The following is a 25090-nucleotide window of genomic DNA, read 5'->3' on the forward strand; positions in this document are numbered from 1 at the left end:
TGGAGGAGCATTTTGAAGAATTTAATTTTTATTTTATTTTTATGTTTATGATGTACACTCGTTGGTCCAAATCATTTTTTTGCCATCCCAAATTAATATTTTCATAGCTTGTGACAACGTTATATAGTTTGCAGTTGGGTTTTGACTTTGCTGTAATGCAGTTTTTAGCCCTTTGGGTGGCATTGACTTTTAAAATGGGGGAAATGGTATGACGTCACGTCTTGTTGGAAAAAGGCGCGCGTAAGATAAAATGGCGCTGGGAGGTCACAACTAAAACTACTAAAAACCGAGACTTTATTGGCCGCCGTCACCAATGGTTCACCATGTCGTTGCTGAAGCCATTTAATAGGAGACCTGAGTTGAACAGCGCTGCGATACTGGTAGGTTTTACATTGAAGCTTTATTTACATCGAAAAGTTATTGTTTGAATTCAAAAGGGGGCAAAGCCACAAACGTGGGATCGCTAAAAGTTTCGAAAAAGAAACGCGCTATTTTACATAATATCAAAATGTAAAACCATCCTTCTGCCAGGTGGGGAACAATAAGCACAATCAGTACTAATTTTTACAGGTGACGCTTGTATCAAATAGTATTTCAGGTCAAAAAGTAAACACTTCCGGTTCCTGTTAGAAGTTTGCGTGTTCTTCCCGTTCCTGCCTGGTTTTTCTCTGGGCTAATTGATTCATTTCTTTTCTGTGTACCGCTTATCCTCACGAGGGTCCCCGGAGGGTGCTGGAGCCTATCCCAGCTGGCCTTGGTGACACCCTGAATTTGTGGCCAGCCAATCGCAGGGCACAAAGGCAACCATTCACGCTCACACTCATACCTAAGTGCAATTTAGGGTGTTACTCCAACCTACTCTGCATCTTTTAGGGTTAGGGTTGTCTTGGAGACAGAGTCCCTACCTCATAACAGTATTTTAACACTATTTAACCATAACCATAAGGATTAGGGTTAGGGGTATGATTAGGGTTAGGTTTAGGGTTAGGATTGGGGATAACGCCCTTCTTCATCTCCCAAGGAGTTTAGAAGGGTTTGTGTTAGGGTTAGGGTTAGAATAGGGTTTGCGTTAGGGTTAGGGTTAAAATAGGGTTAGCGTTAGGTTTAGGGTTAGAATAGGGTTTGTGTTAGGGTTAGAATAGGGTTAGCGTTAGGGTTGGGGTTAGAATAGGGTTTGCTTTAGGGTTAGAATAGCGTTTGCGTTAGGGCTAGGGTTAAAATAGGGTTAGCGTTAGGCTTAGGGTTAGAATAGGGTTTGCCTTAGGGTTAGAATAGCGTTTGTGTTAGGGTTAGAATAGGGTTTGCGTTAAGGTTAGGGTTAGTATAGGGTTAGGATAGGGATTGAAGCCCTTTTTTTTCCCAAGGAAGGCGGTATTCCTCCTTCCTTCTTGAAGAGAATGGGAGTGCTCTCTATATTCCCCAGATTGCTCTCCTCTGTTCGATCGGACGTGTGGGTCGTCTTCAGCGTCCATATCGGACTTCGGCCCTTCTTCCGTCCATCTTGTATTTAATGCAGGCTTTCTTATTTAAAAAATATTGAATGTTTGATTTTTTAGTAATTTTTGGGGGTTATTGCATATATTATTTTAATTACTAAATAGGTTTAAAAAAATAGAAAATTTAAATGTTAATTTAGATAATTGAATAATGCACCTACGTCTCGGGCAAATTAAGGCCTTCCTCAGGTCTGGTGCAATGATGGTAAGTATGTGATGTTGTCTCCGAATGTCGCTCTCTAAATGAGTGCAAGTGAATGATGCCCTCTATTTGAATGCTTCTCTCCGACTAGGATAGGGTTAGGATAGGGTTAGGGTAGGGTTAGGGTAGGGTTAGTGTTAGGGCTAGGACAGGGTTAGGATAGCGTTAGGGTTAGGTTTAGGATAGGGTTAAGGAGGACAAGGAGAAAACCCACGCAAGCCCTAAGGAGACATGCAAATGCCACACAGGACCGACTAGGGATCGAACCTTCAACCCAAAAAACAAATAATAACATGTTAATCTTATCTTTTCTCCATGTATTTACAAAGGTATTTTATACATGACAAATGTAAGAAAGAGTAAATAAAGATCCAACATAAAAGTAATGAGCTAAAAACTGCACATTTATTTTGGAAACCTAAGACGCACCTGTGCAATTATGATCGTGATGTCCAATCAGCACCTGATATGTATCACCTTGGTAAAAGAAGAAATGCTGGCTAACAGATGAAGGTTTCCACATCATCCATTTTCAATTGAATTGGAGCAAAAACAGAGTTTCTACCATGTCTTTATGGGTCTTAGTTTGTTTTTTTTACATTGGGGGATAGTAAATAATGACATTTCATGCTGACTTGTGTTTTTTTTCTTTCAATTCAGCTCGTAGCGCAAGAAGAAGAGTTTCAGCAGAGAATAGCCGAATCTCTAGTGAAGGAGACTGCAGTCACATTGAATGTGTGAGTTGTGCTTTATCCCTCAAACTGCTGATATTACCAGAAAAATGTATTTTAATAGCCATTTTCGAGTCTCTGGCTTACTGAGCTGTGACAGTGTTCCGATTCAATAAAATCAACCATTATCGCCATCACAAAGGAACTAATTGTTTTATGCTGCATTAGTTCTAGCTTGTCCAATGAGCTGTATTTATATGGCTCCTTAACGGCAGAGGGGCCACTTTATATGATCGTGGCTGATGGCGGCTTGCAAATGTGTGCAAAGTGCCCCATTGTGCGTAATTACGGGTTCTCAATGTCTTGTTCAAGGACACATTAAGACACTTCTTATCCGCCTCCTAAACCGCGGCTCTCGTAATCCGAATCAATTGTCAAGTGAGTCCAGATTGGTCAATGTCGGAGTTTGAGGAGTCCCATATTTTCTCACCGTATTTGTAACTAAAAAAAATTGATGATTGAATCAAGGGTACGCCTTATATGCGCACAAATGAGACTTGACATGCACGAAACTGCAAGGTGACAAAGACGAAACGCCATAACGCAAAACGACGCGGCCGATACGGTCTTTTAATTCAAAATAGAGAAAAGATAAACCGATGAAACACTAAAGAAAATTTATTTTGACGTCTATGAATGAAATTCAAGAAAAAAATAAACCGTATCTTGCATAAAACGGGAAAAATAATCACTTACTTGTGCCTGCCATTGCTCGCTCAGGGCGCCGCCATCTTACCTAAACTAGACCGCTACGGACACACTTCCTGGTTGTACTGCTCACATGACCTCCTTTTTTAATTGCTCCACGTGCATGCAACACCCTTTCGGAATATGCAATCCAGCAGACGATCCATTCGATTCAAACAGTATTTCAGAAATACCACGTGCAATGATTTTTCTTAAGATTTTCCCTTCAAAGTAACACATTTATAATCCCTATTAAAACTATGAATATGGAGGTGAAAATTGTGAATCAGGGGGGTGTCTTAAAACGCGAGAAATCGTAAAATTCATCGATTTTAAGAGGGCGGCTTATACGATGGTCTCGATCTTTTGAATCGCTGGAGTGGTTTGTTGTGTATTTATTTGGGTTTTTTTGTAATATGATGTATTTTTTGTTTTTGAAACAGGAGACTAGCAAGAAGTCTGCCTCTGCCCTATGAGCAGCAGCCCAATCGACCCAGGATAGATCTTGTGGTTTTTATCATCAACCTCAGTTTAGAGCTCAGGTACATTTTAATAACCTTATTTTAAAAAGAATTTATTTCAAAAGAAAAACACACAAATTTATTTTCATATTTGTGCCTTTTTTTACCCACAAATCACTGTGTTTCAAAAAGTGGTTAAAAGAAAGTATGAACTCCGTATACCTCAAAAAGTGTCGGGGAAAAGTGCTCAATTTCGAAAATGAAAGACTCAGTCCAAAAAATCTCAATCTAGTAGCTATTTCAAGGTACATGTCTGAAATTAATTTCAGCTTTATGTTTTACGTGAACTGAATTCGCGGTGCCGTCATTTTATTCCGTGTGCCTGGGTCACAGTTTCCAATCTGCCCAAGATTCCCTCAAGTATTTGGACCCTGCTTATTTCCTTGGAAAAGTCTGCTTCGTAGCAACCAACGGTACGTCAAAAAGGACAAAACTCACCTGTCAGCATTTCCCCCATTTGTGTAGTGGTTTGCAAAAAAAATACCTTGTTTCAAAGCTTTTTCTGCATAACCTGTGACTCGTAGCACGCAACGCCACCTCGCCACCAGAGCGCCTGGATGCTCTCAAAAAGCTGGCTGCGTCACTTTGCTGCACGCTGCTGTTTGCCGAGGACCAGGTTGGTGACATTACACACAGAACAGTATGCACGCCTACAATATGTCTTAGGCTTATTTTCTCCAAATGATTTCATTATTTTTTAAAAATTCTCACCTACTACACATCAGTCTTTTCACTCTGAAACAATAATCTTCCCACTACGATGTACGTGATCGAGATGTTTTCTATCCCTTTAAACCACGTGTCAAAGTGGCGGCTCGGGGGCCAAATCTGGCCCGCCGCATTATTTTGTGTGGCCCGGGAAAGTAAATCATGAGTGGCGACTTTCTGTTTTAGGATCAAAATAAAATGAAGAGTATAGATTTATATTAAATTTCCTGATTTTCCGCCTTTTAAATTAACAATTGTAATTTTTAAATCATTTTTTTCTGTGTTTTTAGTTCAAAAATCATTTTATAAAATCTAAAAATATATTTAAAAAAAGCTAAAATAAACATTGTTTTAGATCTATAAAAAACTGAATAGGGCTTTTAATCCAGTTCTTTTAATCCATTCATTAAAAAAATCTAAATATTATATATCAAATGGTCTGGCCCACATGAAATCGAGTTGACGTTAACGCGGCCCGCGAACCAACCAGAGTCGGACACCCCTGCTTTAAACGCTGTTGTACTAATTGAATACAATCAATCCATTGAGAGTATTCGACTCTAAAATTGTAAAGAAAAAAAAGCTTCTTTGAAAAATCTCTTGGCTGACATTTGGAATGCTAACATGCGGTCTGTTAGTCTCTTGACATTTATGAAAAGTAGGTAGGAATATTTCCAACGGTTGTCTATACCTTTCTTCAAAACAAGGCTCAGAGGAGCTTTTGGTGGCTCAGGAGTTATCGCTTCTTTAGAACTCGTTGGCTTACAAGTACAGCCCCTGAATTTCGCTCAACTTGGAGCATTTGTGCATCAAGAAAAAGGAAAAAATAAACCATAAGAGATCCTTACCAAAATGAATATAGCAACAAAATTGAACTCTTTAACTTAATATTCTGCTCAATTGATTTTAGTTGCTCTCCTATGACGGCATTGTTAATATTCTTTCCCCTGCAGACGACAGATGGTGCGACCAATGTCTCAGAGAGACTGCTGACCATTCTGAAGGTGTCGGCTGGTCTCGTTCCCATGACGACGGCACTTTATCTCTCCAACCTGACAATGTGCACCGTGCCCTCAGAGACTAATGAAGTGGATTTTGATTAGTGACCCTCGCCAGACTGGCATGCTCTCTGACTTGCATCTGTGTGTTCTCTGCAAATGGAATCTTCTGCCACTTGTCCTGTTATTTATTCATGCAGTGCTTCCACTTCTCATTTAGGTAGATATCTTTGATTGTTCTTTAGAATAACTTGTTTAAATCTCACGGTAAAAACTGTATCTATGTGCACTGTTTACGATTCAATACAAACATTAATGCTCACTTTTGTATATTGTCTACACTACTTTATTTTGTTAGGTGTTTCTACTCGGTTACCTTATTAGGCTAAATGTCACACCATTAAATAAATAACCTTTGCTATGATGCAGTCACATTGTCATAGAAGCATAGTTAGTTTGTCTGTATTTGGCAGTCAAATAGAAAAGCAAACATTTCCACCTGAACTTGATGTCTTCCCGCGAAGAGCAGTATTAAGTAATAAACCGCAGTGCAGTAGTTGAGGACCCTGAGGGTGATTGTTGATGTTTTTTTTGCCCCGTGTCACATCTTCATCCTGCACTAATGAACGTGCACACTATTAATGGTTATCATTATGGCAATTCTCAATCTTTCATGCTCAAATGATTTTTTTATATAGGGGCTAATACTAATAATTAAACAAAAAACATTCTGAAACTTATTTTACTCCTACCGTGAATACATTGATTAAAAGACATTTGAAAAGCATCATTTAATTTTTTTTCTTCAGTTTCAATTGGAAATGGATGAAGAAAACTTTTCCCATCTCTCCCATTTACTAATAATCATGCATGCACTACCTTGTGAATCTGTACATAGATGGAATATTAAGCTGAAAGTCATGTAAGGTGAGAACATAGATTCCAATATTGGTAGGAGGATGAAGTTATCTAAGTCATTTAAAATAAATGACTCAATCAGATGAGTGCCGTGTTGTTTAGGCGCCTTTTGTAAATGTCAGCATAAAGTATTTAAATGCCCTTTTGTTCACATTAGTCTTGTCCTTTTACTTTGCTCGATATGGTTGTATTTATGTGAGGGGAGCGTGAAATAGTGTTTGCTATTTTATATTACATTAGAAATGCACAAGCTTCCCTGGGGAAAGTAATAAGATAGAATTTGGGTTGGGGTATTTGTTTGCCTGTTATAAACAATACTTCTTGGCATTTATTTCCCCTTTTAGGGATACCCTGTTTATAGTAAATTTCTTTAGTGACACATTTTTTTGCGGATGTGCAGTGGTTGGGTGGCAAGAATTTAAATCTAACCCTTTGACCCCAACATTTTAAAAACTAAATTTTTTAAGAATATTTTATTTCCTTTTGAGTACACGCTACTGTATTTTCTCGCATATACGCCGTATTTGTAACTAAAATAAAATGATGACTGAATCAAGGGTATGGCTTATATGGGCACAAGACTTGCTATACTCTTTCACCAGTAGAAGTATCATTTACTATTTGTTGGTTATTTTCTGTTTTGCAGTAAGGAAACAACCATTACTGGATAAATTAATTCCTTATGATATTGACCGTAATAATGCACTTTTGATTCTTACAGTATCTCAGAAATACCACGTGCGATGATTTTTCTTAAAATTTTCCCTTCAAAGTAACTAATTTGTACTCCCTATTAAAACCAGGAATATGGAGGTGAAAATTGTGAATCAGGGGGCGACTTAAATGCGAGAAATTGTAAAATTCAACGATTTTAAGGCAACTTTAAGGGGGTGGCTTATATGTGAGTAAATCCGGTTTATAAGATTAATTAAAATGCAAAATAAATCAATACAATTTTTGAATATTTATAGATACACATATTGCAGGCAAAACTATACTAAATACTACAATTGGATATCAAATGGAGATCCAAAAATATTGTCTCATGGTCCACAATTGGCCCCTCAGCCGCAAGTTTGAACTCCATCAATATGAATGTAATAACACGTAAGAAGAGCAAATAGAATTTGTGCAAGAAAGAAAGAAACCAAACAAATTGGGAAAATACTAACACGCTAAGAGTAAATGAACAAAACAAGGTGATGGCTGAGTAGTTTGGGCACCTCCATCTCGGACTTTCGACGTTTGGAGTTTCAATTATCAGCCTTCTGCTTGCATGGATTTTCCTTTTAGTTGTTTGAAAAACACGCTAGGTTCATTGAAAATTCTTAGTTGCCCTAAGTGTGAGGGGGAACTAATGTTCCTACATATTCTGATATTGGTTCGTGACCTTGACCTCACCTTTTGCACAAAGTTAGTCAGGACAGGCTCCAGTTCTAATCATTCATGGGTGGGGTGGTCACGTCCGCATCCTTCACTGATGCACGTTCACATGTACTATTAATAGATTATCATGGGAATTATGCATTATTCAAGAGCACATACTAAATGGGGGGCCAGACATTGGAGGGGGCAAGAAAGCTTGTGGGATGTTGCTGGTGCCGCCGCCATTGTTGCTGTTTACAGTAGTATATACATTCAGATTTATAAATATGTTTTGAATCGTTGAAAGATGTGTTCTCTGTTTTTAGTTTCTTGTAAAAGAGCTTCTCAAATAGTTGCAGTTTGGTGGAAATATTTTATTTCATTCAGTGAATTTCAAAAGTGAAACTCATAACCTTAATGGAAATGTTTTTTGAATCAAAATTTAATAGGGATTGACCTTGAGAAAATTATTTTCCCAGGTATTTCATGAATCTGTAGAATGAATTCCACTTTTTTAATTGAGCACCCTGACGATGAACTATTGTACATGTTTAAAGTTTAAAAAATAACCGAACTATTGCCTTATTTAGCTACAGGATGAGTGTTTCACTTTTATCATTATTGATTTCACACTCACAAAAAATGTGTTCTCAAGTTAGGTTACTGATGATGGAATACATTATACATTAGTATTTGAGTAACATCGAGTTACTCCTATTTTAATGATCACATTATTTACCGAGCTACAGGTTCTATGTATTCACACTTAACATACTTTGTTAGGGCTGCAATCAGTTGAAGTTTACTTTTGTATTGATTACCCTTTCCTCACCGCCTTTCATTGATTACCTGTGAAGCCGTGGACCAACACCGAGGCAATCGTCATAAGTGGGTTGCAAGTAATGAGCTATGGATCAAATTCAACCAGTGTTGTGAATTTCATTTGACTAAATTTAGGCCAATTAACGTTTATCCTTAATTGTTGATCATTGAGTACTCATTAGTTAGTAGTTGAATACATTGAGTAGTTAATGAATACAAAATGTCCATATAACAATTCATTTTAAAAGACTTTAGGACACTACAAATGCATTGAAAGTGACTTATTAAAAATCTTCAGTTTGATTTCTTTAAACCTACAAAACAGCTACCTCCATTTACATGGCATTTGGTCAGTAAAAAAAATCTTGATTTAATTTTTTTATTACTGAGCAGTTACCGATGTAATTAAAAAAATCAGTTCCAATTTCCACACTTTTTTGCAATGAAATACTACATCAGTTATATTTGTAGTGTAAGTCTCTGATTCCCAGTTCTACGATGCCTTGGTGGATTTCAATAACCAGTCGAAACCACTCAATATCCAAGTGTTATTTTATCTAGAAGATTGACAAAAATGCAAAGTGCAAACTACAGTTGGGAAAATAAATACAGCAGTCAGTCCTATTTTCTTTGTAATGTCCTCCTTCCAGACAAGGGCTCAATACTTCTGTTTGCATTACAATACATAAGGTGTAGATTAAATAATAATCTAAGACTAACCTGGTTAGTGTGTGTTTAGGGGTAACTCATATATACTGTGATCAAAAACAAATACAGCATTGTGCTTACAGAAAACCTTAATGTAGTAAGTAATGCATACAAAATATCAATATGAATGTAATTGATATTTTACATTCATTAGAATCTTACAGACATTTCTTTCTGCAAGCTAACATAATTCTGGAAAGCCCAGCTCTTTGTAGTCTGCTGCCATGTCAGCGATGACCACGTCCATCATGTTATTCAAAGACTGCTTCCCTCCACTATCGAGTCCCGTCTTCTCCTCCAAGACCTTAGCGATGACTTCTGTGATTAGCTGTAAAAATGTTAAAAGGCAAATAAGCATAACTTCATGGCCACAAGATTATATAATTTGTCAGAAGAACTTTTTCTGACACAACTTGTGTTTCAGTTTTACCTTGAAGTTGACAAGGGCTATCTTGTGTTTCGTGGCATGGCTCTTGGACAGTGGTTTGAGGATAGCGGTGTGATTGCCTTTAGCTTTCAGCAGCTCCCAGAGCTTCTTCAGCACTGTGACACCGTGGGCAGAAATGTCCGGGTTTCCAGAAAGGTCACTTTGGGCGATTCCTGCAAACTTGGGGAACAGCTGGCGGGTCTCAGGGTGCTCAGTGAATAAGTTGTGGAGATAAATCATCCTGTTTTTTTGTTTTTACTTTTATTGATTAACCTACTATCTGGGACTGTAAACCCAAAATACCACTGACCGGATTAGAACCAGCTCTCCGTATGTATTATAGTCCGCCTCTACGGGAGCCCAGAACTTCAGAATTGTGTCAAAGTCAGCCATGACTTAAGGATATGTTTGAAGAAACTGTGGGGAAAAGATTAGAGAACACTGGGGAATACAACGCTAATTGGAGTAAAATTCAAAGAGAAAGGAGGAGAAAAACCAAGACTATTATCCTTTTGTTCCAGTATTACAGCTGATGGCCAGCAGCCATTAGGCGTTGCATCAAAGTCATCCTGAATATATTACCTCTGATTTGACCTCAATGTACTTTTCTGCATAGTGTCTGCCACATTATTAAAAGGCATCTATGTTTATTTTTTGGTCTTCAAAATCAGATTTTCAATCTTTTTTTGAATTTTCATCATTTAAAATCAGACATTATAATTACAGAACTCCAGTTCTAACAATAAAATCAGCACAAGATGCAAATATACTTGCAGAGAATGATCCTTCCAAGTTCTGACCAGTTCTTCTTGGTATGACCTCTCAATTCACCCCAAACCCGACCTTTTATATATCCCCCCCCCCCCCCCCCCCCCCCCCCCCTTCCGTCCCATCACCAAAAGATTCCAGCCCTCATTCCTGTCTCTTATAATGGTTGCAACACCTCGAAGCTGCATGTATAATTGCCACTCAGGATTCCAGATAAGCATGTTACCAGAATGATAAACAAAGTAAAACAATGTGTGTTCCCTGACCCGCGTTGAACTGCAGAAAATCAGGATTTTTAAACAACAACAAAAAAGAAAAATATAACACAAAGTTTTTTTTCATGTTCTCTTGCTACTTGCAATCAGCTCTGAAAAGAAGAAATTATATGTTACTTCAGAGAACTAGATATTTCTGGGTGGCACAGAAAAAAGCAGTTCAGCATAGAATTTAGTATTCTCCTTTATTATTCATTGGATCAGAAATTTCTGTTGAATATATTGTATAGCAAATGATGTGCTCGTATATGGTACTAGAGAACTGAATTACAGAAAAAGTGCAATCATTATTTAGTCTAAAGAAGCCAGGGTCACTGCGACCCTTGTGAGGATAAAGCGGTTCAGAAAATGAATGAAAAGAAAGCCAGGTGCACAAATTCGGGCAAAACAAAGACAATTTGTTCAAAATAAATTTCAGTATAATATTTTTAACCGTTCATTGAAGAAAATAGCTTGCGAACATATGTTCAAAATTAATCATTACTTAAAAAGTATGTTAATGGATGGGAGAGGTACAGAGTTATAAAGTTATAGAGAACTTATTCAAGGTGAAAGAGAAGCTCCGCCTATACTAAGTAGTGATTGGTCAGGCCACAGCGCAAGTCCCCATGTTTATCCAATTGCTTCTTCTCTCTTGATCACGTGGTGTTGCAACCCCGGAAAACCATAGCACCAGTGGACAATTGTATGATTGCTCTCCAAAGTTGTCTTGTTTCTCCCTTTTGTTTCCATTTTTACGAGCTGAAGTTATTAGAACGTTTTGATAATCAATTGCTAATCATATCCCCGTGTTTATCGATGATACGACTTTTAAAAAGCGTCCGAAACCTGTCCACCGCTTCAATGAAACAAACTGGTAACATCTGTCCCATTTTCTGCCCATATTGCTTACTGCTTTGTTTTTGTTTTTTACTATAACAAAAATCAATGTATCACATTAACAATGAACCAAAACACACGCACACACAAACCTACACACACACAAGGACGTGAAGGGACGTTATTTTCTCGAATACTACACTATTGTAAAAAGCCCAAAACTTCCATCTGGTGTGAATTAATGAAATTAAAACAGGCAGTAAGGTGTTTAAACCTTCACAAACTCACTGCAGTATTAGCTGGATATGCACAATGTTATAAAGCAAATATAAGATTAGGTTTGTTGTCATTATTCAAAAGCATCTTGTGGTTTTGTCCAGAACTGTCAGTTCCAGTTCCATGGGGGGAGATCAGAGGGAAAATTTGGGGTCCCGAACATGGCCGTCCTGTGCTGTGCATTCATGGCTGGGCTGACAACTGTGGTACCTTCAATACTCTTATTCCTCTTCTCCCTAAAGGTAATTACAAATTGTATAAAAATATATTTATATAAAATGTTACAACTAACTTGTAATCGCATGCATTCTCTAAATTGTTGTTCGAGTCTGGTCCTGGCATGGAAAAGCAGGATAAACAATATAAAAACAAATGAGAACATCAAAATATGCAGATATACCAAAAGAAACAAATGAATATTTATAATATTTCTTCTGAAATGAACTTATTGGCTGCCACTGATGGTGATAGACGTCCAATACTTTTGACCAGGGAGGGTTGGAAGCAAATGATTTGTTCAATGTTTTCTACTAGTGACAAGCTAAGTTAAATTTACACCAGAGGGATGAAAAGAGCCACATGACTGGACGGTTGTCATGGTCAATGGCATTTATACTGGATGATGACGTTAGTAATTACTGTTATACAAGAATCTCCACTGAATGAACGCTTCTGAGGAAGGATGGAGAAGAAGAGTGATCTACGAAAATGCCATAATGTAACTACCATTGTGAATCTGCATCTGTCCACATCTGTTGTAAGATTTTACTTTTGTTGTGGCTATTTTTTTAATCATAGTATTTGGTTTGCAATTTGCCTGACACATCCCATGCAATGCTACTGAGGCAAAACTATAAAAAACAGAGAAAAACAGTCTCATTCTCTTTCAACAAAAAGCAGGATCAATGGCAGGTGCTTTATTATTGTGGCATCTTGTGGCCAGGATGAAAACTATTGTTAAAATTAATTATGCAGTGACTCACCCCGTATTCCGCGGGCTCTTTTGATTCCCGAGAAAGGCATTGAAACCTGTGATGAATTCCTGGTGGGACTTGTATCAGTAATCTGTCTCTCTTCTTGCTGCTCTTAGAGTGCAGATATGTGGCAGTGGACTTGGCAGGTCACGGACTATCTTCACATCGTCCCCCAGGCGTTTTTTATGCTTTTACTTCATATGTGGCTGATATTCAAAGAGTTGTTGAGGGTAAGTCATATCAATGTTTCACAAAGCCTTTATGTGTTAGTATATATATGTATATTATATATATATATATATATATATATATATATATATATATATATATATATATATATATATATATATATATATATATATATATATATATATATATATATGTATATATGTGTACATATATATGTATATATATGTGTGTGTGTGTGTATGTATGAATATATCTGTGTATGGACACGTATGTGTATATGTATATATATATTTCAGCAACACGCTTATTTATTCATGTATTTATTTATTAACTTACTTATTACCTATATATATATATATATACATATATATACTATATATATATCTATTTATATATATATATATATATATATTATTTATTTTTTTTAATTTTTTTTTTAAAGGGGGTAAAAGAGGCTCTTATTGATTTAATCACATTGTTTGGTCATGTTCAGAAGCCTTGAGGTTCAATGGCAAGTAAAACCAATGTGGGATGTTGTATTGTGATGAGATGCTGTAGCTGCCTGATGATCTGTGAAATTAACTCCCACAGCCCTCCACTGGCGCAGATTTGCCATCATGGGCCACAGTATGGGTGAGTATAGGCTTGCATTAGTCACATCCACCTAAACATTTTTTCTGAATGAATGTTCGCATCTCCATCTTTGTTTAAGGTGGTAACATTGCTGGAATGGTAAGTTGTGGCAAAATGCTCTTTCCCCTTTGTTTTTGTTTTCAGCCGCCTTCCATTCTAATCAATGTTGACTTAAAGACCCACCTTGTCTTTCTTTCATTTAGTTCAGTGCTCTTTTTCCTGAGATGGTGGAAGCTTGTATCATGCTGGACTCTTATGGATTTTTACCCACTGACCCGGTAAACTAAAAATAATGTTTTCTCTCTCCCAAATTACCCCTCATTTGGGTCAAAGTTGTGAAATATTTTGATTGCGATTTTCAGTATCCATTATCATATATATATACAATGGTTACCGCTATTCATTTTCAATTTCATTATCAAGTGCTTGTGGCTGGTTGTTAAACACATTTAGAGGTTCTATTTAAATTGTTTGCCTGCCCTTGAGTCTTGTTTAAACAATGTAAAGCCCTAAACAATCTTTGTTTCCTCAATCTAACAATGTACAGTAAAAACCTTATAACATGACATTGCACAGAGTGGATTATCTCAAACATCAGTGACAAATCCTGACCCTTAAGTTTGTTGAGAGGCCAACTAAATTCTGAACATATCTGATAATAGATGAACTGTGAATGTTATTGTTCAGTCAGAATAATTTTGGTCCGTATACCTTCTCACTTAGCTGATTGGGACATCATTGACGGTGAAAGACGTCCAATCCTTTTGGTATGGGCAGGCTTCTAGGATTAAATCAGAATTTTTTGCAACTGACTGTGCAGCTGAGTTTTTGCTCCTGAGTTCTTTGGGGCTCAATTTTGATTCCTAAAATATTTAGTTATAGAATTTCTTAGTAGTTGTTGTTGTTAGTAGTAGTGTTTTCTATGCTGGGAAAATTCCGGTGTTAGAAATTCAATATTTTTACTTAAATTTACTTCAAGGCACAGATTTACTTCTTTGGGGGGTTAGCAATGGTTGAGCAGTGCTAACCTTTCCAGTCCAAATAGATTGGACATTGATTGCCGGCAATAGCAAAAGATACCACTCAACCTATTTTCCTACAGAGTACTGACCTCTCACCACAATGTGTTATTTACAGAATGAAATGTCAAAAATATTGCGGCAGGGGATGGATGACATGCTTAAGTTTGAAAAGCAGCCTGAAAAGAGTGAGAGAGTTTACACTTATGAGAAAGCAGTAGAGAGGTATGACCCAGTTTTTTTTATTTTAACTAGTTTTTGTTTTGTGCAAAGGACTGTTTTTAGCGTCTGTATTGATTTGCTCTCTTTTTGTCCCAGGCTGTTGGGAGCAAACCCAGCTTTGTCTGAGGAATCTGCAAGCAACCTTTTAGAACGTGGTCTGGTTAAAGTTGAAGGAGGTTTGGGTTTTATTTTTTTCTATCTTTTTTGCATTCTCATCCAGGACAATTGTAGTTTCTTCCTTCTGCAAATTCATTGTTATCGTGTCATACCATGCAGGAGTGGTCTTCTCACGAGACTTCCGTATTAATCTGGTAAGGTTCTCTTGAATGTTTCACCTATGAGATTTGACATTCATACACTGTGACTGTCATTTGTTCATGAAGAAAAACATTGCTCGTATTAGCTTGGAGCAGAGTCTGGTGATGCTCTCCAGAATTCAAGCCTCTGTTCTGTTAGTTCTGTAAGTTATTTATCAGCCACATGCACTCATGGATGTGCTAATGTTATACTCCAACATGAGAATTGTACATCCCATCTTTTTTTAGTGCAAATGAAGGCTTTGAGAAAATATTTGCAGAACCAGACCAGAGGAAATTTACATCCGAGCTTCTGCAAGCATATAGACAGAATCATGTAAGTGTTGTTGTGTTTTACCTTCCATTTTATTTATTGCGAGAGAGCCTGAGTATGTAATTGTGTTGACAGAGTGAGACAGGGAGCTTAACAAATAATAGAAAGAAAGTGGATGGATCTGACGATGTCTCATGTCTAAATGACTAACAAACGGATGAACTAACCCACTGGCAAACATGCTGACAGTACAAAAGACAGACACATTCTGACATAAAGAATGATAAAATAGCAAGAAAGTCATGAGGTTTTTTTTTATTTGTCATTACACAAGTGCAATGATATTTCCTTCCAGGTTTAGCCCAACCGAGAGAAATACATCACATATTACTTGGGGTACAGACTAAGCTACAGCTGGAGCAGGTCAACAAATTGAAGAATTGACTATCAGACTAATGCACTGAATGTGTACAACAGAAAAAACTTGCAAAAAAGTAGACCTGAGAAGACTTTGCGGATAGATAGGAAGAAAATGTCACTTTCTGACAGGCCCACTGACAGACAGAGCAGTAAGCAGGCAGAATGATAAGCAAAGCTACAAAATAGACTAATACACAGTTGTTAAAAGTTTACATAAATTTGTGAAAAACAATTTCATGGCTCGCCTGAGGTTATTTATGATAGTATATTGAGCTATTTCCACACTGATTCTTTTTACTGATCTTAAATACATTGTAAAAAAAAAACCCAGAAAGTTTGGTTATTTTATGACTTAACTTATCGGTTACCAGAAAATGTGACCAGTTCACCTGAGCCAAAAATATACGTACAACAATGCTAATATAAGGTTCTTTGGTCTATCGTCTTCAATAAGGCAGGTTTGGTAGACCATCCACAAGCTTTTGGTTGAGTCTTTGCTGACTTCTTTTGACAGAATTGTTACAGTTCTTATACATTTGTTGACTTTTGAAGATGAACTTGTTTCTTCAGCGTTGTCCAAATGTTCTCCATGGGGTTTAAGTCAGGACTGTAGGAAGCCTTTCTAAAACAAAGAAAATTCCTCTACCACTTTTGATGAATGTATTGTAAATTCAAGGATGGCATTGTTCTTTGCAAGTGTATGTAAACTTTTGACCTCAACTGTAGATAGAAAAAAGGCCTTTCGACGTACCATCCAAATGACCACCAAGTGATTCAGACACACGGACAGACTGACAAAGGTACTGAATGACATTTGACAAAATGACAGGATCAGTGAAAGAAGGAAAGTGGTCTACAAAATAGTTGATAAGTGGAAAGGCTGACAGACAGATAAGGTAGTAATTCCACAGATGGATAGAAAGGACACCAGTCAGACCGATAAACCGAAAAATGACAGCAGAAAGCAAAACAGATGGACAGTTAAAAGGCCAGACCAATGCTCCTTCGTTAAAGACAGAAAGACAAGTCAACATCCGGCCTGGCTGGAAGTCAGCAAGCATTAAGAGAAATAGCTTCATAAAGCAGTTGCAAAAGCAGTATGCTAAATGTTTCTTTAACTGACCTACGTAATACGTATAATGTGGTCAATTCATGCTGATGAAAAGTCTTAGGTGCTGCACTTGAAGTAAACACGTAGGGAAATGGCTGCTGATTTCTTTTGCTTTACATCTTGTTTCCTTTACTTCAGCACTCGGTGGTGAGGGTACCCGGCGGGCATCACGTCCATCTGAACAACCCTGAGGTAGTTGCTCCGCTAGTGTCTGAATTCCTCCACAAAAAAGTCTTATCATCGACAGTCAGAGCAGACGGGCTCACCACTAAGCTGTAGGAAGAGCACTCCGTACACATTAAATAATGCTCATTTAAAATGTTTTAGTGTTCAGCTGCTAGTTGCGACGCTACTTGTGGGAGCCATTGTTCACATTTGTAATAAATGTATGTTGCCTCATATGGCTGTTTTCTGCGTTCAGACTAGTATTTAACAATATATGCTCCCCTCAGGGTGAAACCCCATATACAGATACTTGTTCTGTCAGTACACTCATATTTCAGGCCCTGGAGCTACAGTATTTAGGCTCTTTTTTTATAGTCAATATGGGAAGCAACCTATTACAGTCCCAAGTGATGTCTGTTTTTTTTTTCGGTCTTTCTGGCCAATCGACTCGTGCAACATAAACAGACATCAGTTGCTTAGTCACCTGGTAGCTGATGCCTATGAGCAACCCTTTAAATCACTGACTTTGAAGTCTCCTGCCATTAATATTTCAGAGGTTACATGAATAAATCAAAAGGCAAGTTGCAGAGGAAAGCAGCACTACCACAGCGGCTCAGGGGCTGCATATTAGTGAGGTGGTCGGGCCTCTGTGCTCTGTGGAGGATTTCTGATTTGCATCGCAAGCGTTTTGCATCCTTGAATTCAGTTTCTCTTTCCTTGGAAGGCTTTCTTTAAAAGCTGCTGAAGTCCCATGGCGTTTCAGGATTTTTCATTTCTTCGGGTTTGTATATTAGCTGAAAAAAAGCGCCATGTACTAGAACAAAAATGCTGGTGTAACAGCAGCCCCCTATATCATTTTTATCAGACACATTTTTACTAGGAAAGCCAGCTTTATTTGTAGTGTGCAATTTATACACACGGTAACTCAATGTGACTTACAAGATAAAAATAAGCATTTTTAAAAATGCCAAAACACATTTTTTTTCCTACTGGACTTCAAACTGTCATGGCAGAATATTCTATTTGTGTGCAGCATAACACAAAAATGCTTCTTGTTTGCTTTAAACTCCACTATCCGACCTGATTCTACAAGTCTCAGAGCCTGCCTCTGTTTACAGTCTATTAGCATTTTTTTCTTAAGTATTCAGGACCTAAATCATTCAGTTATTTATAGACTAGTAGCAGACTTTTAAGTCTAATCTGTAGCTGGCTGGGAGTGTATGTATGTGAGACTTTAGAATAGAATAGTAACCAGACATTCTTTTGTTCTGGAAAGGAGTTCTTTTGTAACCAATGGTGGGTTCGAATCGCTATGATGTGAGGTCCCACAAACGTTTGTCCATTACCCTGGGGTAAAAATATTCGATTGAATGTGAACATTTTATGGAAAATTGAAAAATTAAGATTTGAAGGAAATAAAAAGAGAGAAAGAAATTGAATGTAGACTACCATGACTATGTAGATTACCCACAGTCACCCAATCCTTTGATTGATCGCTGCCAGGCTTCCTAATTAAAGTGGATTGGAGACCAATCACTGTCAATAACAACAAATGTTAATTTATGAAATCAAATTAAAGCTGACAAAGCTGTAGGATTGATATGCTTCCCTCGTTTCAGTCTCGGAAGTGGTCATTTAACAAGGCCATGGTGTGGGCAATGAAAAACAACTGCACTATAATTTTCAAAGCAACTATTGTTCGTCTACCATCCAGAGTCAATAACAGCCAATGAGGTAATTTATGAAAAGCCATTACTGCCTTATTAACAGTGGAACTCTTTCATGTGTTTCAGGAATTTCAGTGTTTTAAAGTTTCTTGTGGTCATTGGAGAAAAAAATATTTTTAAAGCAACTCTGGTTATTCTTAATCAGCTGCAGCTAATTCAGAATACTGCAACTCAAGATTTAACCTCTGTATCGGACCCAAACCATTTAAGGACGTTTCCTTTGAGTCGACCCTTAGTTTCTATTAAAGTTCCACAAAGTAGCCATATTTTCCGGACTATAAATTGCAGTTTAGTAATCTAGACTTTTAAAACGCTCCTTTTTAAAGTATTAATATAAAGAATAATGTTTTTTGGGGTCTCCGATTAAATAAAGTCCCCCAAAAATGTTGTTTGTTTATATAGTCTTTTTCTCTTCGTTGTGCTCTTTTTTTGTTGGGGGTGTAGCTACCTATTCTGTAATGTGAATTAAAAAAAGTATTTGGATCTGCTGTAACATGCTCAGTACTGAGATCCACTAAGGAAAAAAAACTGACATCAACTTGAGTCAGTTTTTAACCTTATAAAAATTTCACACTTTGATATGACGTAATGCCATACTTAAATGATTAGTGTGCTTGCTAGATAACCTCTCTTAAGATGTCGACCAAGATTCCATTGCAGACTTGGTGAGTCCCATGCTGCACACACTTACACTGCTGTACTGACAGTATATAATTAGTTGGCCCAATTTATCCTGACATACTGCATTTTACACTCTCCTCAGATGTTCATCGGATCCAATCAGTCAGTAGTTTAGCTACTGCGATGTCATTAGTGCTGTAATCAATTAGCAATCAGAGCATAGTGTAGAATTTCTCATTAATCACTCTAAAGTGCAAACCCATTTTGTGTAGGGCCTATGTTTAAATTTGAATCTTGGCTGCAAAATGCAGCAGTTTAGCTCATGAGGAAAAGAAACATTTTAAATATCAGGTTGTCATGCCATGCAGTCTTTGAGAATTCCCCTTTGGTTGTGTATTATTCATTTTGTAAATGACAAGCTTGAGGTAAGGTCATACAATTTTGTCATCAGAGCCGAATCAAGCAATTGGAGTTTGAGTCAAAGTTATCACATTTTAAAGGGTATTATTTTCCATGATTGTGAATCTTTGTTTCTCTATTTGTGCTATGCGATTAGCTGGCAACCATTTCAGGGCATACCCTGCCTCCTACCCAGCTCCGCTGGGCTCCAGCACCCTCGCGGCCCTCGTAAGGACAAGTGCTACAATTAATGGCATCTTAGGACCGTAAGTGCAATTTCCAGATATTTTTTTTCATTTTAACATAGCCCTTAGTTGATCAATGAGTATTCTTCAGAGATGTTAATTTTATTTTTATTTTTTATTGTTGTCTTCCTCAATCAAATAAAAAGTTGTTGATTTTTCTTACTGTTTGTGTGGGTGTAGTTGTACTTATAATTAATTGTGCTACAATTAAATAACGGGTGTGGAGAAGCATTATTATTTCTATGATAAATGAGTATAATTGATACTTGCACATAAGTATAATATGCATTTCATTCATTAGTGATGGAGTGTTGAATTTGTTTCAATTATACATTTTTAATAATAAAATAATGTTTGCATTTGAGATGTGTTGCAGTTTGTAGCCAAATAAAACAACAAGCTCTTTAGTGGCGGCTATCATCCTCTTATGCGGGACAGTTTGGGCTAAATTGCAGAGGGCTGAAGTAGTAAAAATAAAATAAAATCTGACAGTGATGTGTCATCTTTCAAGTCGGAGGCATCTTGGTTTACGTGTATGGCTTCCAGTTTAACGCGGCTCTAGATGGAGGTGTCGGGAAAATGCAAAATGAGTGAATTTGTTTTTTATCTGCTCTTGTCCTCTCACAGGAAATAATCTGTCTTCACTTTATCCTCATGTGTTGGCTGTGTCTCTTTTGGCAGGATTTGTCTTCCCCTCCCCAGACACCAGCGGCTTCACTCTGTGAGTCACTGTTCATCCCTTTTAAAAATGAAGCATAACATTTGGGCCCCAATAGGCCAAGTGTCTTTTTGTTGTCAGCCACAATACTTGAGACACTAGAGACCATCAAGAATATGAGCTTCTGTTATACTATTGTTCTCTTAGACAAGACTGGGCACTTCATCAGTTACACCAGCTAATAACATTCAAACGTGGATCTGGGCTTGGACATGCAATGCATTTATTCATAGCTTACTGCAGGGGTGCTCATCACGTTGATCGCCAATGCACTATTGGTAGATCGCATGGCAATAAGGTTTCATCCAGTTTGGTGGTTTCATTTGGGCCTAAACAATGTCTCTTTTGTACATCGCAATGTGCCCAGCGCAATACTCACATTGCAGGAGATGCAAAACCTTTATTTATTTTGAACACGCTTACCTGTTTTTTTTACTATTATCTTCCTCATCAGGATCTTGTGTGGTGTGACAGCCTCGCCTAACATAAACGAGCTGTCACAACTGCTCGTTAAGTAATGCATTGATCTGGGACACTTCAAACGTGCCACAACTATGCTTCAGTTCGGTGTCCTTTGGTGGTGATGAGCCGTCTAGGCTGACCTCCCTCCGCACTCACTTCCGAGCTAGCCCTCCATCCCAGCAATACACCAATACTGCACAACTGTGGTCAAGTTGGTCAGGACAGAACCACATCAGTTGGATGCCAGATCAGCCCAAGTAAGTCCCTGAACTCAATGAGACATAAATCTAGAAATACCAGATCTTGTTTTGGCAGATTCCAGCACAAATTATTCCCTGGATCGATTCAAAATTGATTGTTGGTCAGTTGTGTTTGAGAGTGCTTTTGGAAACAGACCAGTCAGCATAAGTACTATGAGCAGATGGGTAAATTGCACCAAGTTTCCCAATTTTTACAGATGTCAGTTCCTGAATGGAATACCCATTGCCACAGGTCAGTGGCACATAATTGAACAAAGTCATGAGTCCCTAGGACTTTTGTTTATTTTTGACTAGATCTTTTATTTTTTCCCTAATATTTTATAATGTTGAATTTCCACAAATTTGAAAAAAACATTAATACGATAGAAAATATTTTTGTATCATTAAAAGCGTAGAGCCAGATGCAAATCTACATTTTCTAATTTCCACCCTGTTGTCGAGCCACTTATTTTTCTGATTTGTGACGTAGTACCAATTGTGGATAACGAGAAGCTGCAACTAGATGTGAAGTTTAGCACCCAGGATTTGCTGCTCACAGCCTTGTGCGAGAGCAATCATCACACCCTAGACTGGTGTTGACATTGTCATGCGTGTAATTATCTGTTCCACTTAGTGGAACCAGGTGGAAAGATGATGTCTGAGCACGGTTCCCAAGTCAATTCAATTGAAAACAGATCAGGGGACAAAATGGCTATCGTTTTTGTTGTTTTTTTGCTGCAATTTATAGCCTGTAAAAGTAATCCTGGTAAACTTGCAAACCTTCCTAATTGGTGAACATTAGGAAAATAAAAACAGGTGGTTGTCATAAACCATGTATTTTGTTTCAATAATATACACCCATGAAGCAGACAATTTATAGCTACCTTTTTGGTGTGAACTTTAAAAAAAAGTGCTTGGCATTTTGAAAAACACTAAAAAATCTAATCAAAATGAGCCTTTAAAGAAGTAAAGATAAAAACACAACAGTGTCTAATGATTAAAATTATGCCAGCACAGCTTTCTTCTTGCCTTAAAGTGTCACATCATCATTTCTTGCTTGTAAATGTCGTCTTTATGACCTTCTCGTAATCTTGCTGCTTTTTATGAATCCCTTCCCCGGGCTAAAAATAACCACCAAACTTCTTTTCTCTTTTCCTTGGAAGCAATAATAATTAATCATCTTTACTCTCAAACATCGTCGCGTCTGACAACACAACACACACACACACCCCAACCCTCCTTTTCCCTCTCACAGAAATTGCATGATGGCCCTGGGTGTAAAATTGAGCGGAATTGATTTTACGCGGCCAGCTGAAAACGCTGAAGACATCTGAAGGGCTTGCACCCGTCTCCCCATACACACCCGTGCCCAAAAAGATGATAGTTATATAATTTTCCTCCCACACCCTCCTTTTCCTCTGTGCCATGAGCAGGGGTGTTGTCATAGCAACCCCACCCCTTTCTTTGAACGTCACAGGCGTCAGCTTGGAGGATGAAGCTGGATGCAGCATCAGTTCTTGTGTGTCTCACAGAGCACCTGTCATCTTCTTCTCACTTTCTTTCTGTTTGAAAAACACTGCGAGCTGCGGCGCCACATCTGGCTCTGCGTGGACAGATTTGATCGCAGACTTGACTCTTCTGAAGAGTCGCGCACCTTCACGCGCTTGCCCAGCTGCGGCGCACAGGTGAGCTCTTGTGTGTTTGTTATTTTTTTTATTTATGTTATTTTCTTTTACTGCGCCTGGAATAGATTTGGCTTTTGTCAGATAAGTACCGATGTATGTGTGTTACCTTTCCTGTCTTTATAGTGTTTTGGATCCCACATGGGTGACATTTGTGGAAATGTGTATAGCGGCGCATGCATTACCGACTTACTACAGTGGAACCGCCAGACTGAATGGAGCTCAATCTGGTTTTTGTAGTTAATTAACCGACTTCCAAGTTCTTCCAATTTTATTTCCTCGTTCAAATATTTTAAAGTAAATATTGTCTATTTAGCCTTCCATTTTCTTCGCCGTTTACCCTCATTAGTTTAATCTGGAGTCGACCCCTGAGTACACCCTGAAATGGATGCCACCCAATCACTTAGAATGTAGATGAACAACACAGGGAAAACATGAAACTTGTTCACTGTGCTGTGAAGTCATTTTACGTCCTGCGTGGAATCAATAATCTTTTTTTTCTCTAAGAATTTAATACAGAGTTGCCTGAACCGAGCCCTGCGGCAAATGCACTAGTAATTGACTCCCTGTATAAAATATTTTGAATTTCCTTTACAATACATGGCACAGATAGCGGAACAACATTATGGATGAATGAAACTTCTCAACTTTCATGTATTTATTTATTAACTTACTTATTACCTATCTATTTATGTCTAAAATGCCTTTCCTATATGTGCATTCTCACCCTCTTGCTACTGTGACAACGAAATTTCCTGACTACGGGATGAATGAAGTTATCCAATCCAACTCACTTCAACCATACGATGAACAGTATTATATTGGAAAAACAGACTTGATTTTTTTAAACTATATTATCCATTATTTTTGCTTTGGCTTAAAATACAAGCCCTATATGTTGGCATGCAGGCCAACTCAGTTCACAATAAACAATAGTTTTGCAACAACAAAAAAGGTGATGTCCAATATAGAGCTTCAACACGTATGTTATACTGCCGTCTGTTGGCCAAGGTGGACACACCAGAAGGAGCAGGTCAATTTACATAGATTGAAGATGCAGCAAAAATTACTTAATTCTTTACATTTGCTTTAATTGTTATTATTAGTGTTTTTCGTGCACATTAATAAATGCTATTTCCCTCTTTTTCTTTCCTGAAACCTTTTTTTAATGTCCAAAAGATTATTGGCCTTTTCACAAATTTCACACATACAAGTGTTTTGATGTATGAGCATGGTCACGTGACATACTGAACTTTTTTTTGGTTGAATTTCTACATTTGTGAGACTGTCCAGCAAAGAAAAACAACTGCGCAACTGTGATTTTCCTCTCTTCTCTCCCAACATCCAGCTCAAACTCTCCCTCCGCATCCACATCCGACTTCCAACAATGTCGTGGTTGTTTTTGGACTGGTTTGTGCCACTCTACTTGCTGGTTTCCGTCCTGGTGCTGGCGGGCTTTGGAGCGTGTCTGTACTTCCTGGAGCCCGGGCTGCATGACACACACACGTGGAGCAACAAAAGTACCAGGCATCGCCCGCTGGTGGCCAGCGTAAACTGCCGTGGTGATGATACAGATGCTCTAATATGATCCCATCGGAGAGCAGAATGGGGGGCTTGATAACGGGAAATGGAAGGATGATCTGTTAAGCCTTATCCCATCACACCAACTTTTTACTGATCCCAAGCATATTGTATTTCCCCCCCCAATGAGGAATCGGACTAAAGTAAAGCAGATGGGTTCTACTGTAAATGATGCCAAAAAAGAGATTGTGGCTGGGCATGATGGTCTTTGAGAAGGCTTGATGTCAACTTTCATGACATTGTCCACTAGTGCCAATTTGTACATTTTCTATTTCTTCAAGTGTTATATTTTGTTGATACATGTATTAGAATTTTGTTTGTAAAAGTCACTTAGGTAATTGCACAATGTGTTTTTTGTTGTTGTTATCCTTCAATTCACTTCAAATAGGGAA

General features: G+C 37.8%; 3 protein-coding genes across 12 annotated transcripts; 2 read left to right on the top strand and 1 right to left on the bottom strand.

The window, feature by feature from the left end:
- The first annotated feature begins 210 nt into the window (after positions 1 to 210).
- pane1 (proliferation associated nuclear element) lies at positions 211 to 5899 on the top strand. 3 transcript variants are annotated; one of them, XM_077605074.1, is made up of 6 exons: positions 211 to 380; positions 2359 to 2435; positions 3560 to 3658; positions 3971 to 4050; positions 4162 to 4253; positions 5299 to 5899. In XM_077605074.1, exons 1-6 carry the CDS (start codon positions 324 to 326, stop codon positions 5446 to 5448), a joined length of 555 nt encoding a protein of 184 aa, XP_077461200.1. In that variant the 5' UTR covers positions 211 to 323; the 3' UTR covers positions 5449 to 5899. The 3 variants fall into 3 exon arrangements, with proteins under 3 accessions (XP_077461200.1, XP_077461203.1, XP_077461202.1); XM_077605077.1 differs by lacking the exon at positions 211 to 380 and adding an exon at positions 1872 to 2211; XM_077605076.1 differs by lacking the exon at positions 211 to 380 and adding an exon at positions 2211 to 2276.
- Positions 5900 to 9337: 3438 nt separating this feature from the next.
- mb (myoglobin) lies at positions 9338 to 9976 on the bottom strand. The gene is made up of 3 exons (XM_077604775.1): positions 9894 to 9976; positions 9587 to 9824; positions 9338 to 9484 (listed from the first exon to the last, which is right to left on the bottom strand). Exons 1-3 carry the CDS (start codon positions 9974 to 9976, stop codon positions 9338 to 9340), a joined length of 468 nt encoding a protein of 155 aa, XP_077460901.1.
- A 1305-nt stretch (positions 9977 to 11281) lies between these two features.
- serhl (serine hydrolase like) lies at positions 11282 to 24488 on the top strand. Of its 8 annotated transcripts, none has more exons than XR_013301025.1 (16): positions 11282 to 11482; positions 11826 to 11963; positions 12812 to 12925; positions 13476 to 13517; positions 13597 to 13616; positions 13721 to 13795; positions 14655 to 14761; positions 14855 to 14934; positions 15035 to 15069; positions 15142 to 15218; positions 15304 to 15391; positions 16998 to 17051; positions 18644 to 20037; positions 20644 to 20737; positions 21298 to 21453; positions 24466 to 24488. XR_013301025.1 is itself a non-coding variant. In XM_077605286.1 (12 exons), the coding sequence occupies exons 1-12, from the start codon at positions 11314 to 11316 to the stop codon at positions 17136 to 17138; spliced, it is 1086 nt and encodes a 361-aa protein (XP_077461412.1). In that variant the 5' UTR covers positions 11282 to 11313; the 3' UTR covers positions 17139 to 17260. The 8 variants fall into 8 exon arrangements, 1 of the variants encoding a protein (XP_077461412.1); XR_013301023.1 differs by lacking the exon at positions 24466 to 24488 and adding an exon at positions 22913 to 23761; XR_013301024.1 differs by lacking the exon at positions 24466 to 24488 and adding an exon at positions 22968 to 23761.
- Positions 24489 to 25090: the final 602 nt, after the last annotated feature.

The sequence above is a fragment of the Stigmatopora argus genome, chromosome 7 (genome assembly GCF_051989625.1).
Source record: "Stigmatopora argus isolate UIUO_Sarg chromosome 7, RoL_Sarg_1.0, whole genome shotgun sequence".
In the NCBI taxonomy this organism is placed as follows: Eukaryota; Metazoa; Chordata; class Actinopteri; order Syngnathiformes; family Syngnathidae; genus Stigmatopora; species Stigmatopora argus.